Consider the following 16,777-nt stretch of genomic DNA (forward strand, 5'->3'; position numbering starts at 1 on the left):
AAAACGAGTGCTCTAAATAACATTTTTCCTTTCATTGTTTATAATCATAATTAGATATTTAGCAGTGATTGTCACTGTAGAAAACGTAAACAAGATCACTGTTGTTTTTGGTTCATGCTCACAGACTTAATAAAAAGGTTAATTGATCTGTGGTCGTACCCTGCACCGGTGTGGTGGAGGTCTGCGCGAGCCGGATGTGGTGCTCTGTGATGTGGTAAGCAGGCTGGAGCTGGGCGATCTCTACACTTGTGCATACGTTGCTCTCCCCGTGGAGGAAGAAGGAGAAGGAACACGATAAATGTTCACTGTGGAAAGACGACAGCCACAATTTAGAAAGAAATGAACTCACAGCCAGACATAAAACAGAACAGAAATGAGGCAGGTGCACAATGACCACGTCACACAAACACGGAGGCAACATTTGAACTTTAAAATTCAGCTTGTGCATGAGTACAATTTAAGATTAAAGTAAAAATTAAATTAATAAATTAGCAAGCGTGTGCAGTAAATACAAAGAAAACAAAACAGTCCTTCTTTTCAAGTTGCAAAACATCAAATAAAGATTTTTTTTCCCCACAAAACATCATTTCATAAAAACCCATTGACTACTGAAGCCTCACTGAGTTTTCCCACCACAGCTCTTCTGCATCACACATATGATTCTTATTGCTGGCATAAATCCTCATTTCCTTATGACTGATTGTGGTTGCTACATGTTTACATATGCAACTCCCTCTTTATTACACAGCCTGCATGCAGTTCATCATGCAATGCTCCTTTTTTAATCAAGCACAAGTAATTGTTAGATCTTTATTGCGATCTATACAGCAGTGGGCATGCTGGACATCATTAACCACCTAGACAGCTTCACTGATATATATTCTTTAATCTGTAAACCTCCTAAATACCTTGGTTTATATATCAGTGTTACAATATAGTCAGCAGGTAGTGTAATTGCACTGTGATTACCCCGCTGCCTATGCAATATCCTCTTCACCCTGAGGGAGTTGGACCTCCATTTGAGCTGTAATGGATCATCAAATTCAATAAAATGGCCAGTTCCACATGCATGGCCAGGACTAAACACCAGCTATTTAATCCGGATGTCTCCGGTTTGATGATGACAGCCTCCAGATGGCGCTGAAGTCACCCAAGGGCAGCGGAGGCTAAGTTTTCTGCTTCATAAACATTCCTCGAGCTCCCAGAGAGAGAAGAACTCTAATGACAGCAGGTGGTTTGAACAGAGCTCTGCACAATCTTAAGTGCATTCATATGCATGCCTGCAACAAGCTGGCACTGAGGCACATGCTGAGTTCACCTACCCCCCCACGCACGCACAAGCACCGCTGTGGTCCATCATCTGTGCAGTTCACTCTCTACAACACATGAGTCAAAACGCTTCCACTGTCACTGCCCTCCAACCTCGTCCTCAGAGCCTCGCTCCATTCACACAAAGCGCTAAATATAGGTGGAAGCTCAGGGAAACAGCTGCAAGTCAAGAGGTGCTGTGCACAAATGCACATACAAGCAAAAAATAACAACAAGGGTGTTCATCGGCCATATTGCCACATAACCAAAGCAAAATCCTGATCCTAAACGCATCGATACAATCAAAAAATAATTTTTGTTTTTCCTTGAAAAAAGTACAAATTCAATCGACTGATGGTGGAGTATTTAGTTTCCTGACAGATTGATGTTAGCAGCCCTGCTCAAATGTAATAATGTTGTTAAATGAAGCATTCGTGAACATCTATTTCCCTCCTGTGTTGATAGTCCTGTTAATATATGTGAGCACTGATCTGAATGAACGGGTTCACAAACATACGATTCCCCAACGTCTCCCATAGATCAAAAAACAATAAAAAAGCATCTTGTCTCTCTTTTGTTTAATTGTTTATTTTAAACCCAGACTTTAATTAAAGGCGTAATATTCTTAATATTGAAATAATGCATGTTGTTTGCTGCCTTTCATAACAGAGTTGTACACCCAGAATATTTTTAGGGATTTGGTAAAACCTTGAAAATATTATACACAATCTCATGCAATAGTTTGAGAAGTCACATTCAGTGGTATGTTGTGCTACAAATTTAAGTCTTAGCTTAAAACAGTAAAACTGATGGTGAAATAATCAATTTTTGTGTAAGCAAATGTCAATTAGCTATGGTATCAACTGTATTTTTCATCCTATAAGTCACTTTTTTTTTTGCATAATTTGCATGCCCTGCTTCTTATCAGTCAGAGTCAGAGTTTCTTTATTTGTCATTCGCACCACATGTGGTACATGTGGCGGAACGAAATTGTGTACACAGGGTCCCAGTTACATCAACAATAAAATGTAAAAAAAAAAAAAAAACGTAATAAGATCTAAGATGTGAACTAAGAAAAACGTTTAAATGTTTTTATATGCCGAAGTGACGTATTTATAGATTTTTCCCCATATTTATAAACCAGTTTTTGGATGAGATATGACTGTTTTCATTCATTCTGACTGAAGATATTGAACACTACCATTTTCAGCCACTAGATGGCACTCAAGTAATATAGCATGCTGTTGAGTCATGTAATAGGTCAAAGTGGCTATTAATGACACAATCGGCTTGCCATAACCTGTCACCTTCTTCCAGCTCACCTGGAGCAAACGTCAAATCAGCTTCATTTCGCTGTGCCACTCTGGTGAAATGCAGCTAATTTGACCATTAAAGTGCTTTTATTAAGTAAATGTTCAACTGAGACTCACCTTTGCTATAATGTTGAGCAAACAAATAATTGTTTTTAGGTGGTTAATCGTGTAAAATTTCGAAGAAATGCACAGCGGGTTGCCCTCTGCGTGTTCCTGTTTCTGCGTATCGGCTTTTGAAAATACAGATTTGACCGTCAAAGTGTATTTATTAAGCAAAAGTTAGACTGAAACTCACCTTTGCTATAATTTCAAGCAAACAAATAATTGTTTTTAGTTGATTATCTTGTTAAATTCTGGTTAAAGTCCTCCCATGCACACTCTCGCGGCCGCCAATTGGTTTTTAGCACAACATTTCCAGGTTGTCAGCGGTGACGCATAATAGATGCAACAAGTGATGTAGTAAAGAAGTGATGCATTTATGGATTTTTCCACTTTACTAGACATATTTGGACTAATGCGACTAATAGGGTGGTGTGGCGTGTATGGTGGAAAATACGGTAGGTTAAATTAAAATTGAATGACTCCAAAAATTAACCAGTTCTTGATGTACATCTAAAGATTATTTTCTGAAAGTTTCCTTAACATCTGTCCATTGGTTCAGGAGTTATTTTGCTAACAGACAAACATGATTAACTCTAAGAGGTAATGCTAATATTTTAAGTCAATATCTTGTGCAATGAGTAGCACTTCTGTGATGTAAATAATTCTCAGCTACAACCAAACCCAATATTAGCACAATATCAGTAGATTTGGCTGAACTATTGCAGTTTTCATGTTTTCTAAGGTTAATCGGCCATGGCAGCTGTCGACTCCGAAAGTTAATCAGTTGCATATCAAAAATAATACTCTCTATTAAAATAATTAAAATAATAGTTTGTCAAGCCTCCCTGATTCTGAGCACGACCCGTTTGTGCAGCTCAGTAAATAATTACAACTGAGACTGCAGTCAGGTGAAACAATAACTAATCTATGACAACTGTGACATCAGATCTATGGCGACTGGAATAAAGTGCAAGCGCACGCAGGTCTGAGAAAAGAAAAAAGCATCAAACTGCGTGCTGACCCAGCTGGGAGATTGATGCTCCCTGTCCTTTTACAAAGGGCATTTTCCTGCACTGTAAGCTGGTGTGAGTGTGCGGACACTCCGGGCTCCTCGCATCCTCTGGGACTTCAGCGCAGTCGGCAGGCATGAGTGTGTGTGAGAACGCCGAGCAGAGGCAACGGTGTGTGTGTGTGCTCGGCTGTATGAGTACAGGTATTAATAAATGAAGAGGAGAGATGGCTGAGACATGCCTGAGGGCTGACAGGAGGAGAGAGGGAAAAAAAACGAACAGACTGTGAAAACGAAGAAAGGAGAGAGAAGACGGAGACATGGGGAATTAAGGACACGCATGAGTAGACAAAATGTGAAAGCTGTGGCGAGTGAGAGGAAATTAGGAAGATAAGGAAATGTAAAAAAAAAAAAACAACAAGAAAAAGAAAGAAAAGATCAACGAGAGACAGTGAATAATTCAGCGCCGCCTGCTGCAAATGCTGCACACATATCGATGAGATCAGAGTTTTAATGGGCGACTTGTGAGTGTGATTTTACGGAGAAATCAATCAGCTAATGTACATCCCATAATGTCCATGTGAGGGTGTCACATTCAGGCGTCTAAATTTAGAGTATCGAACACCATAAACCACCAAATGCACAACAGTTGATGCTCGTGAGTGTACATGACAGAGAGGGGAGCAGGGTCTGTGTTGGAATCGTGTAACAACATGTGTCTTTCCACCTCCTCGCAACTCTGATAGTGAGCCCGACAGGCAGCAGGGGAGCTGATTAATGTTCGACACGCATCGTGGACTTAACACATCTGCACAGAAAATAACTGTACTGATAGAAAGAAAAAAAAAAGATAAGCGAGATTTAAACACTGAAAAAAATGTGGATTATACTCAGTGCTCGTATCTTTGCTATTAAGACACATCTTAATCCGATGGTGTGATAACAGTGTGCAGATTGTTACCACAGATGGCTTTTTATTTTTTAGAGTTTTCTCCAATCTGAGAGATTAATCTCCTTTAATCTGCACCTGAAATGTTCAGTCTACTGGAGCAGCATCACCATGAGTTAGTCTGCTTTGCACCGTTTCCACACACAAGTAGACACTCCTCTGACGCACATGGATCATGGCAGGGGATGTTTGCACTCTTGTAAACTCTTGTGAGCACCCCTCTAAATCTGCTTCCAGGGGATACGACTGTTTATTTCAAGCAAACAACGGCTACTAAACCAGCACGCATGCACAACGATGCTCATGCAGGTGTGTGCGTGCTGTATGCACTGCAGTACACACCACCAGTAAAAGTACCATAAGGCAGATGCACTAAGTTTGATGTATTATTCAGTGCCCCCCTCCTTCTCCCACCCCCGTGTTGCTTTTCCCACAACTGCTATCACAATGTTTATGCTCGAACAGCATTTATGTGGACGCGCAGCGATAAGGTGGCCAGTTCAAGCAGCACACTTAGGCTCTTTTGAATAAGCACACGATGCAAAGAAATACCACATTAATGAAACTGACAATAGTTTCACAGTAGAAATGAAAAAAACGGTGGTTTCGTTCAGATTTTCTCACACAAACAAGTGCAGAATGCACAAGCTGCTGACCTCAGTGAGAACGACAAACCAAGCGACTAAAGGCTTCAACTTCTCATGTTCTGTCCTAATTAAAAACAAAAGAGTGCATCTGGATGTAGGTTTCAACTATGATGCATCAGCATCCTCTTCATCAATCTGTGGGCTTTTCTTTCCTCTGCATATATTGCTCTCACACACACGCTCCGTGATTCCTCACTGTTTATTTGCTTTGGTCCTATATATATATATATATATATATATTAAAGCCTACAAATTTATAATGCAGCTTTTTATATAAAAGAAAAAGCAGGTTTGACACTTACTACAATCAGTGTAGTTTTTTTTAAAGTCTGATAACATCCAGATAATATGCCTAGTGTCAGTCCCTTATCAGTTTTATAAGCCTTTAGCACAAACACAGTAATTACCATATTCATCAATGACTGCTAAAGTGATGTTATGATTTTTTTTTTTTATTCTCACCTATGCTCATTATAGCCTGCCAGTCACCACTATGATTCATTCACCCACTTATCCACAGAGTCTGGCTGTCAGAGTGTTTAACAGTCCACCACTCCAGGGAGCATTTTACTTGTCAGTCACATGTATAGCCAGACCAAAAAAAAAAAAATAATAATAATAAAAATCCTCTGAACTCTAATTAAGCTATATTTAGAATATTACACCTTTCACACACTGGCACATCTTCTCTTTCTTTTGTCAAAAATTAAAAGGCTCAATCCAACATTAGCCAAATGAGTGTCTCTATTTTATCAGTTAATGGTTGCTTAAACCACATATTTGAGCTTCTAACACTCAGTTGAGATGTAATGTGTGAGACTTTCTCACTACCGCTCTTTTTATTCTTCTTTTTCCTTTTTAGACTTTTCTCTTCTGACATTCAGGGACAGAAAAAAGCAGCAACATAAGCACAACTGGGTCAGGTGGAAATATTTTGCCATTGTGAACATGATTAAATTTAATTTACTTTTATACTACAGACTTTGTACAAGGCTGTCTGACTTGCCTCATTTTAAATAAATCTGTTAAGACATTTAGTCTGTGTAAAACAAATGACCTTAGACAAAACCAACGCAGGTCAAATCTGAGATTTTATTTTTGTAAAATGTCATTATGAGTAAAGAGAATGATAATGATGAATACAAATACAATTTTTTGTACCCATTTTTTATTATGTACTCAAATTAACAGTAGACTGAATAAAAACCCAGTTTTATTGGGGTTATGTTTTGTAGTTTTCTGCAGATATATGAAATATATTTCTGAGACAGAATGAGACTAAAAATGCAAAAAAGAGCTAAACAAATTGATCAGGTTGATCTGATGATTTATTAACAACTTCATTCCTCCAACTTTCAACACTACAGTATTGTTTTCCTTGTAAATCTACCAGAAAGTTAAAAACACGTGAAAACATTCAAGCGAGATGCTGAGGAGGAAATAAAGTGCAGTTTTGCACTCAGATAATTAAATTGCACCCTTTCTTTGATAGTAAATAAAAAAACATACATTAAAGTAAATTTGATTTATTGGTAGAAATGGCATAATCATCTGTTCTGACTGTAAATGTTGCATATCCCTGCATTAAAGCTATTAAAGGGCAGGTAGTCCAGTCTGGGCAGCAGTGTTGTTACATCGCCACATCTTTTTTTTTTTTGTCAATAAACCTTTCACTACAGGGGTGACTTTTTCATGGCAGATGTGCAGCACAACTTTGAACAACTGCAAAGAAACTGACCAGAACGTTGCGCTACCTTTATTCAAAGAACAAAATCAAGAAATGTATAGAGCTTCAATTATTATATTTGAGGAACTTACTGGATAAGTCATTGATTGAAAATTTAAAGGTTACTGTCGTGGAAAAAAGGAGATTCCCAAAAACAGACCAAGGTGTATTAAAGTTCATGCTCAATCATCCAGGTATAAAATCCAATAATGGTCAATCAGGTCATCTGGACAGTTTATTTTTTTTGGAAAGATATTTCGTTCTATCCGGAGGGTTCATCAGTCCCAAGTAAACTTTTTCACCACTGAGCAGTGCGCTCCTTTAGTGGACCAACCAGTTTGCTGGTAATAAGATGGTTTCTGGGGGCTGTCCTGTCCCCCGTCGACTCCTCCCAGGCAGGCAGCCACAGCCAAAGCGGTTCAAGACATCAAAGTTCATGCTCAATCATCTAAGTACAAAATCCAATAATGGTCTGGACAGTGAATTTTTTTATGGAAATACGTTTCGCCCTCTATCCGGAGGGATAGAAGGCGAAACAGACTAGACTAAGGTGTAGTTCATCCAGATTTATTTACAAAGCTTTGGAGAGCAGTCCAACAGTTCACAGAACATGCAATTACAAGATGACACTGTTATCAGTGCTCTCATCCGTGTGAAACCCTGACCTGCTCTAACTTCCCGAAGCGGACAAGTTAGTTTTATAGAATAACCTCCATATCCATATCCTCCTTGAGGATATCAAAACAACCAGTTCTTTCTGTTCCTCACTGACTGGTCACAGTAGGAGTGATTACATGGGACCGTTAATATCACACATCACAAACATGAGCAGAAGGACATTGCAGAACGTTCCCACACGAGAGTTATTGATCATGATGAGTGCAAATAATACACATAACACTGACATTACACCCCTTCGATCATTACACTGACAGTCACTTTTAGACAAAATATGTTATATTCACTTTATGCTGCATTTGCAGCAGCCTCATATGGTTTATGGTTGGAAAATGTATCGATTGGGCTCTATAGAGCTGAATAATTTAATCACAGATAATCACTGTTTTCAGTGATTTGAAAACGTTATAGTGTTTATGAATATTAAATTAGGACGTTATGGGGCCAAAATCAACCAAACAAATCAGTTTAATAAATCAGCCATTAGCCTTTAAAATAAAACAGATTTGGCTGGCCTCTAATTCTTTACTATGTTTTTTGTTTGTTTTCTGTGTCTTTGTAATGTGGCCACCTATCAAACTGCTGGTGCTGGTGATTATTTATGTGTCTGTGTCCCTTGTCCCAAGAGATGAGAGGAAAGGTGGAAGCAGAAAGAAATGTAAAAAGCTGTTTCGTGTCAGGTCAGGCGAGGATTTCAAACAAAGAAAGTGTTCAAACAGAAATGGTAGCAGGTTTTCAAGTCTGTTATGCTAAACTACGAATATTATTTATGCATGAGTTTTTGGCCATTAGTGGAATGAAAGCAGCTACACTTAAAAAAAAACAAAAAAAAAAAACACAGTGCACTGTTTGTCATGCACCGAATTGACTGGACTAATGAGAGAGACAAACTCTAATACATCCATTCAGCCGTCTATAGTGATGATTAATTTACGACCCCCCACCTTCTTTGATCCCCACCCCACCCGACTCCCCCACACACCGAGCGTCTCCTCCCTCCTCTTCCTCTCCGTCTGATGCCTCGTCCCTTGCGCTCGCGCTGGATCCCTGCAAAACTCTCTCTCTCTGGTGCTCTCCTCCCTTCAGCGTCTGATGCAACGCCTTACCAACCGCAAGTGCTTCCCTTCCATTCAGACACAAAGAGAGCAGCGGCGTTGGGCTCAGGAGGAGAAGAAGGGGTTGTGTGTGTGTGTGTGTGTGTGTGTGGAAGGGGGGGGGGATTATCTCCTGGATCTGCCACAACCTGCTGTGCTCCATGGACACAAACAAGATAAACGCCAGATAAGCCTGACAAAGGCAGCGGTGCCAAGGTGTTGGAGCTGGCACCAAAACGCCCCCTGTTGGAGATGAAAGGCACAGTTTGGAGAAGAAGAGACAAAGGAGGTGCTGAGAATGGAGGTCACTGTGCGCCTCACTGAGCGAGCTCCTCTCACGGCATGAAAGCCCTGATTTCCAGAAAGCTGCAGGTGCTTTCACAAATGAGTGACACTGCAACAATTAAAACAAGAGATGATGTGTGTGTGTGTGGGGGGGGGGGGGGGAGGGGGTTGATGACAGCTGATCATATATATTTAAATTTATAAAATACATAAAAGTAGTTTAGGAACAAAAGGACATTCATAAGGTTTCTACTTGTTGGCGCATTATTGTTCAAGAAATTTCCTTTTCTTCCATATCCTTCTCGATGTTCACCTTCAATTGTTCAATAATTTACAGAAGGAAGGAGTCTGCGATGGTTCAGCAGGGGGGGTGGGGGGGGTGGGGGTTAACTTATTCCAGATTTTAAAAATGGAGAGGAATTAACAGAAGTCTCACTGGTGCACGAGCGCACACAGGAACGACACCGCACTCATCGAAACTGCAGGTGAGCCTTCCAAAAGCGAATCTTTGCACTTGTGTTTGCACGTTTGCACACTCACCAGAGCATTTCTCACACGCCCTACTTCTCTCGCGAGTTGCTGGATGTAAATTGTAACACTTCTTTACTTTGCGTTTATGTTTCTTTTGATTCCAACCCACCTGTCTGCTCCGCTCTTAACAGTTATTTGTCTTCGTTGGCAATATGTGCTTTTCAAGTGATTCCCCCTCCCTCATATTTGCTACAAACTTAATTCATAGCAACTGTCACTGTAAACACCAAACAAACACAAGAACACAGATCTGAGTATGTGGAATTAAAAAAAAAGTGTTTTTAAAAGCTTTTCTGCTCCGTTCACTCAGAATCAAAACTTTAATTGCACAAATGACAGTTAAAATCTCAGATAGGCAGCTTGAGCTGGCTCTGTTTCACCCAACCAGTGATGAGTTTAGCCTCTTTTTGGGGGGTGCTCAAGCACCCCTAAATTTTAACTCAGCACCCCTGAAAAATTAAGAAACCATCATTAGGATTGCGTAAGGAAGCTTAGCTCTCAAATCTTAGATTCACCAAAATATTGAATAAATATAAATATGGAAGATAGTCTTAAACAGGCCGGTAAAATCTATGATTTTTGTTGTTGTTGCACCAGTCAGATTCTCAAGGTCACCTGTCAATCAATCCAGTACGCTCATCAGCAACTGACCAATCAGTGACCTCAATTTGTCATGAAGGTAAACACCCGTTACCTGCAGGAGCAAGGTTTTCCTCTGAGAACGTTGTTGGGGTTTTGCATTACAAACTTTTTGAATTCATAGGTTAATGGTTAAATTAAAGGTTAATGCTTAAAGCTAGTTGTGCTTTGTTTTGTGTGTTTTGTATGTAGATATATGTTGCAACTTCTGGTTGATCTGTTGTCTTTGTTTGCTATGACTCCTTTAAAAGTCTTATTTGTGAGTGAAGCTCTTGTTTCTGGCCATACCACCATGAGCACACCTGATCCCAGAAGCTAAACAGGGTCAGCCTGGTTAATAGTACTCCCTGGGCAAGACACTGAACCCCTCATTGCCTCTGATGTTTGTCCCAACATTGTATGATAAAGCTCTGATTATTCTCTGCATATAGTAGAGTGCTGTGTGAATGGGTAAATGAGGGCACAGATTGTAGTGCAAAGCACTTTGAATATCTTCATAAGATAGGAAGCCGCTATATAAGTACAGTCCATTTACTTGGATTGGAGACCAGCTGGGAATATCAGGTGATGTAAGCTTTTGCACTTCTCACAAACCACACCATGGGGCGCATTGTTCAAGCCGAGAGCCATTGTATATACTGGGGGCTAAGCACCCCTAAAGGTCAGATCCTAGAATCGCCCGTCTCCAACCATTTAGTTGTGTTAAACTTTCTGCTTTGGTTTGTCTTACTGCAAGGTGATGTACTATTCTAGCAAGTGGCTGCAAAAAACTCCAAATGTATATCATACATCCGATTGCTCCCTTTTCTTTAAAACAATCGCATCAATGCTTTTTATCTGAGTATTTCAGAAACAAAGTGGGCCGCCTCTTTTCTAAAAAGACTGGTCTTTTTTTAACTAGCCTGTGAAAACTCTGCCAGTCATTGTGTATCTGTTAAAGTCATTGTCAAGCCCCATGCAGTCTGAAAAGGTTAATAAAATTTTTAACAAAAACATAGAAACACAACATTTTTTATGCTGCAATTTAAATGTTATAATAGCATTATTGTGCCCTGTTTTATTAGGAATATTTAGCAGTGCAATGATGGCTGTTGTGTGTGCAATCTGCGTGCAAAGTTATGCAAGAAATGATGGAGGACAAGCAAAGTGTCCAGATTTGGACCATAGCTGGCGGCTTTTGAAGAAAGATGGACAAAAAGTGTGAAAGAAACAAAAGCTACACAGCAAGTGCAGAAAATCTAACAAAACAATTTTACAGCAGTTGGAACAGGAGACCTAAAAGTACCTTTAAACATTTTTCCATCTATTTTCTATATATATTAGTTTAAAAATGCACGCTGATTTCTGGAGTGTTTCCAACAGGATGTACAACCCACTCACTCACAGTTTAGTCCACTTTTAGAGTCATGATAGAAACTGTGGGAGCTTAGACGGCCCGTTCTGTCCGCAGGGGGAACCCCAGCTGCTCCGAGCCAACGGGGAGATATAATCTCTCCAGCAAGAGCTGCGTCAGCGCTGGGGCTCCCTCTTCAGCACTAAGGTTTGTTAAATCATCTGCATCACTGCAGAAGCTGAACTATTCATCCACAGGCAGCACAACACTGAAACTCCTCCACATTCTCACATGAAGAGGAGATTATGGAGAAGCCACTACAGGTTGATGTTTTTGTATGAAACTGATCAACATGAGGCACCACATCTGTGCTCATCTGTGTCTGTAAAACTTTATTGAAGGGATAAACTCGTGCCTCCTAAAAGTTGTTCTCCCATTTAAACAAATAAAACACATCCTTCTCATTAGATCTGAGCAGAAGTTTTAGTTGATTGATTTTATTCAGGTGCTTTGTTCATTTTCTAGTTTTTGTGACTGTCAGAATAAAAGATGTCACCATCGCACAACAACACACCTGATTTATGCAGAACAAGTGAAAAACACGCTGACACACGTGTCAGCCTTCAACCTGCTCTCCCAAAACTTGCATCACCTAATTTGCAGCAATTTGAAAACAAAGCAAGACAGCTTACTTGTTAAACAAATGTGATGTATTCATCCGTCCTTTATCTTTACCCACTCCTTCCTTTTAGGGTTGCGGGGGTCACTGGTGCCCATATCCAGCAGTTACTGTGAGAGGCGGGGACACCCTGGTTGCAAGTCAAATGTGATGTGTTTTTTTTTTTAATTTAATATATATTTGTTGCACATTTGCTTTCACACTGTATTGGTTAAGAAACACCGGGTCCCTATAGAAAGCCCAGCAGCGTCTGCACTTCCTCCATAGGCTGAAGAGATCACACCACCCGCCTCATGTCCAGTGTTGCCAGATCTCGCAATAGAAACAAGCAACAAGCTCTATGAAAACAAGCCCAACTGGCAACTCACCACACTGTGTAAAACAGAAGCCATTTTTAAACAGTATAAACATACATTTATTATGACATTACACATAAACAACAGCAAAATTATGCTGAACACTTTGAATAACATACTTTTAAGTTCTGATTAAAAAAATAAATTTTACATATGTAATTTTTTTCTACATATTTTTAAAAACAAAACATCCTGGTGTCTGCGTGTGAGTGGAGCCCCCTAGTGGTCAGCCACAGTATGAGTGTTTGGGGTGTGCACCCATAGACATCATAATGTGTGCGCCTGTCGCCTCGCCAACTTGGGCGGGAGCGATAAACAGAAAACGGGGGCGTGGAAGGGACAAAGTAGCTACTACCACTCATCTTTTGCTTTATTATGCGGAGCTGGGAGATAATCAACTAGTTTCACTCAGAAAGAAAGTCAATCCCAAAATACCGCAACCCACAACTCACAAGATTTACAAGCAACTTTAGAAAAAAACAAGCCCAAAGACGCTTATAATAAGCAGACTTGGCAACTATGCTCACATCCTCATCGAGAGCATCATGACCAGTTGCACCTCAGTTTTGGGAAGGAAGCTGCCCGACTGCAGACTGGAAGGATTTGAGGATGGTGAGAACAGCAGAGAAGATCATTAAGACGCCCCTCCCATCCATCCAGGACATTGGTCTCAATGCAGTCTGACCAGAGCAAATAAACTCAAAAGAGATAACTCACAACCACAATATGGACTGTTTACTCTGTTGACCTCTGGCAGAAGGTACCACAGGATCCAAACCATCAGGTTCTGCAACAGTTTCATCCAACGAGCTATCACACTGCTGAACTCAGGTCACAAACGAGGTGACCACAATACACACACACAGCCACAGATATACCTAAACACCAAAGTCTATAAAATGCATGTAAATTATGTACTCCTACACTGCTGCTGAGAAAATAAATGACATTTTGTTCAATTTTGCATGGTGCACCGTACAATTTTTAATAACAATAGATTCTATTTCATATAGGCTTCGCCCTTTAAGGCTGTCGCTAGTGGGTTTATCCTGTCGCGTGCAGCACTGAAGCACTTATATTATTATTATTATTATTCATTATTTGTTGCCACTAAACATAAAAAGATTGACTTGAATGTTCAATAATTAAACAAGGGTAATTTAGAGATGTGAGGAAAGTTGCATCTTCATCACCCAGAAAATTGAGCAGTTGACGGATTAATGTTTGAAGCAACAAGTTGAGCTGTCATCACACCTACTCCTCATTATACTCCGTCTTTCTGTCTGTCTCCCGCACTGCCAACACACACACACACAAGCTTCCTCTCACTCACAGTTTTATCAGCTCTGTCATTCACATGTGCTGGTTCTTTACAGACTCACACCGCTGGCGAGCTGCTGAAGAGGACTTAACAAATACTGGATCACATGAAAGTCATTCATGCTGATTCACTGTATCGCAATTTCAAACGTTCCCCAGTGCATCACGAGTTCTAAAAAGACCCAACGTATTTTACAGAAGTTCTATGCAGCAAATAATTAGTGTGCATGAATTCTTACCTGTTGCCCAAAGACTTTCCTTCCAGTTCATGTGGCTTGAAGAACCACTTCCCGACTCTTATGAAGCCCTTATCCATCAAACACCTGCAGCGTTTAGATAGAAAGAAAGAAAATCAAGTCGGGATTAGAAAACATTACAGTCGTCCCTCGTTTATTGCGGGGGATCTGTACCCTGAAGCCCCGCGATAAGTGAAAAACTGCAAAATAGGGATAGTAGTACAAGTAGTAAGTAGTACCAGTAGTTTATTTAAGGTGTTTAAAATCCTTCCCACACTTTTGCAATATTCTAAACAATGCTTCTAAACTCTAAATGCTCTAAAAAAAACACTGAATGTCATGATTTCAGCTCTCTGCCTCCGCTGCTCTCAGCCACCTGCAAGCGCTCTCGGCCACGCCTACTTCTCCGCTCTGCATGGAGAAGTAGGCGTGGCCTGATCAGCTGCAGCAGGAAGTTTATCCTGCAGTATGGGCTGTACAAAGGTGCAGCAGGTGCTAAATGATTTAAAATAACTTATTTTAAATACAAATTCAATGCATATCATGCGGCTCATCCATCAATCAGCCAATTGTGTCATGGCCAATCTTATTTTGAAAAACCGCGATAGAGCGAGTCCGCGAAAAACGAACTGTGAAGTAGCGAGGGACTACTGTATTACCATATCTACAGCTGGATAAGAGAAGTGATTTAACATGTTGTGAACTTTAATATAATTTCATACAGCAACTTTATATCTAGTTGAACTTGTTGAAATTTTTGTTTTTAACAAAACTTAGACAAAATGAGTACTTTCTACTTTACTTTTGGCTCGTTAGAATTGCTTCTAGCATATTATACATAAACTGCAGCAGCAAGGACTTTTACTTTTTGTTAAATCAGGGTACAGTCCGACACAAGCTTTCTTATTGGTGCTCAGTCAGAAAAACCCAGTCTTGGTCTATAAACACCATAGTAAATCTTCATGTTTCTCTTTTTGGTTTTCTGTCAGTCGTATGCTAAATTGCTTTCCTCATAATGGTTGGCACTTTGCCACATATCCTTTCAGAGCGTTTTGATTTTGAGCAGATCAAAATGTGAGCACATAAAGTTCCCTTCAGTCATCGAGCTCCCTGTAAGGCGTTGTTTTAGACGGCTCACAGAGTCACATCTCTCAGAAGTTTGACTTGTCTGTGTGTGCCGGTGTCAGTAAATTCCTCTTTAAATCATGTGACCTGGTTCACAAAGTTACAAAATGATTTTAGTAAGTGATCCAATTTCCTTTTATCTTCAGTTCAGTTTTATTTCTGCATTCATACTGATATATTTTCCTTCTTTCTTTTAGTATTGTAAGTGACATCTTAATTGAGCTAATCTTATCAGAGTAATCATCAAATACTGAAAATCAACACTGACCCCCTATATCAGTACTGGTGCAACTCTAAGTTGGTTGTTCCCAAACTTTTTGCCATATGACGTATAACTTATGTATACGTATGTATTCTACATATTTACAAGAACTGTTTTTATCTTTTGTAACATTTATATTTAAAACATGCTAGCAGAAATCATTTCAAATTTTGTTTGAAATCTGGAGATCATTTTAAGACCAGCAATTTGGTGTTTAGTGACCCACTGTGGGGTCCTGACCCTAACTATAGGAACTACTGTTCTAAGCCAGGATGGCTCAAATACAGAGTTTTTAGAAATAAATTATCCAATAACTGATATGATTTAGTACAAAAATATACAACACAATATGAAGTGATGAGACAGTATGATATAACATTATGATATATTCTACTTTATTGGCCAGTTGGGTAAATTTCTTCTAATGGGGTGATTCATACATACTGAAAATAGACCACTGAAACGAACTTACACAATACAAAGAAGATCCACCAGTAATACGCAATCAACAATTTCTATTAAAAATATGTAAAATTAGGGATGTTCAAACTGATCACAGTTTTTATATTGAAGTACAATTGAGGCATATTTTTCACTGATTGGTAGTAATGGAGATGCTACACTCCACTCCCAATCTTTGTTGCACATCTTACATCAACCTGGTTGCCACAGTAGGACAGCTGTTGTAATGTAACATGCCAACATCTCTGCAGTATGAAATCATTTTAAAATACTAAATAATAAATGAAGCATAGTAGCTACTTAGAACGTTTGCAATTTAGGCGTTTCTTGTGGCTGTCGTGATAGAGCTGTATTCAACACCACTCTTTTAATTAGCCATTTAAAATCCAAACACTAATCTGAGTAGTTCAAAAATCTAACTCTTAAAGCTTAAATTGCTAAGCAACACACTTCAGCGGAAACTCTACAGAAAAGAGACAAGTTTCCACAGGACAGCGATAAAGCAAAAATGATTACAGAAAGGGGGACTGAAATTGCTGCTCTGGATTGCTGTGTTGGAAAAATTGGGCTTTCATTGCCTTTTGGAGCTGTTGGCGCTGGAGTACGCTCTACCCTCCAAACACTACTGTACATAACCAACAGGGCTTCCAAAGGTGTATTAAAAGGCTTGCCATCACCTGGCCTATTACTTTTCCTTGTTGATAATAAAAAACAACTTGAGGA

At 39.6% G+C, this 16,777-nt stretch overlaps 1 protein-coding gene across 1 annotated transcript in view; it reads right to left on the reverse strand.

Annotated features, from left to right (window-relative positions):
* LOC119424530 (mediator of RNA polymerase II transcription subunit 13-like) overlaps positions 1–16,777 on the reverse strand; it is a 130,621-nt gene that overhangs the window by 27,993 nt on the left and 85,851 nt on the right. The window contains exons 4-5 of the mRNA XM_037692016.1: positions 14,209–14,292; positions 160–305 (exon numbers count right to left, since the gene is read on the reverse strand). Coding sequence (XP_037547944.1) covers positions 160–305; positions 14,209–14,292 — 230 coding nt within the window. The remainder of the gene's footprint in view (positions 1–159; positions 306–14,208; positions 14,293–16,777) is intronic.

Source organism: Nematolebias whitei, chromosome 18 (assembly GCF_014905685.2).
Source record: "Nematolebias whitei isolate Nwh7 chromosome 18, NemWhi1, whole genome shotgun sequence".
NCBI classification, from domain to species: domain Eukaryota; kingdom Metazoa; phylum Chordata; class Actinopteri; order Cyprinodontiformes; family Rivulidae; genus Nematolebias; species Nematolebias whitei.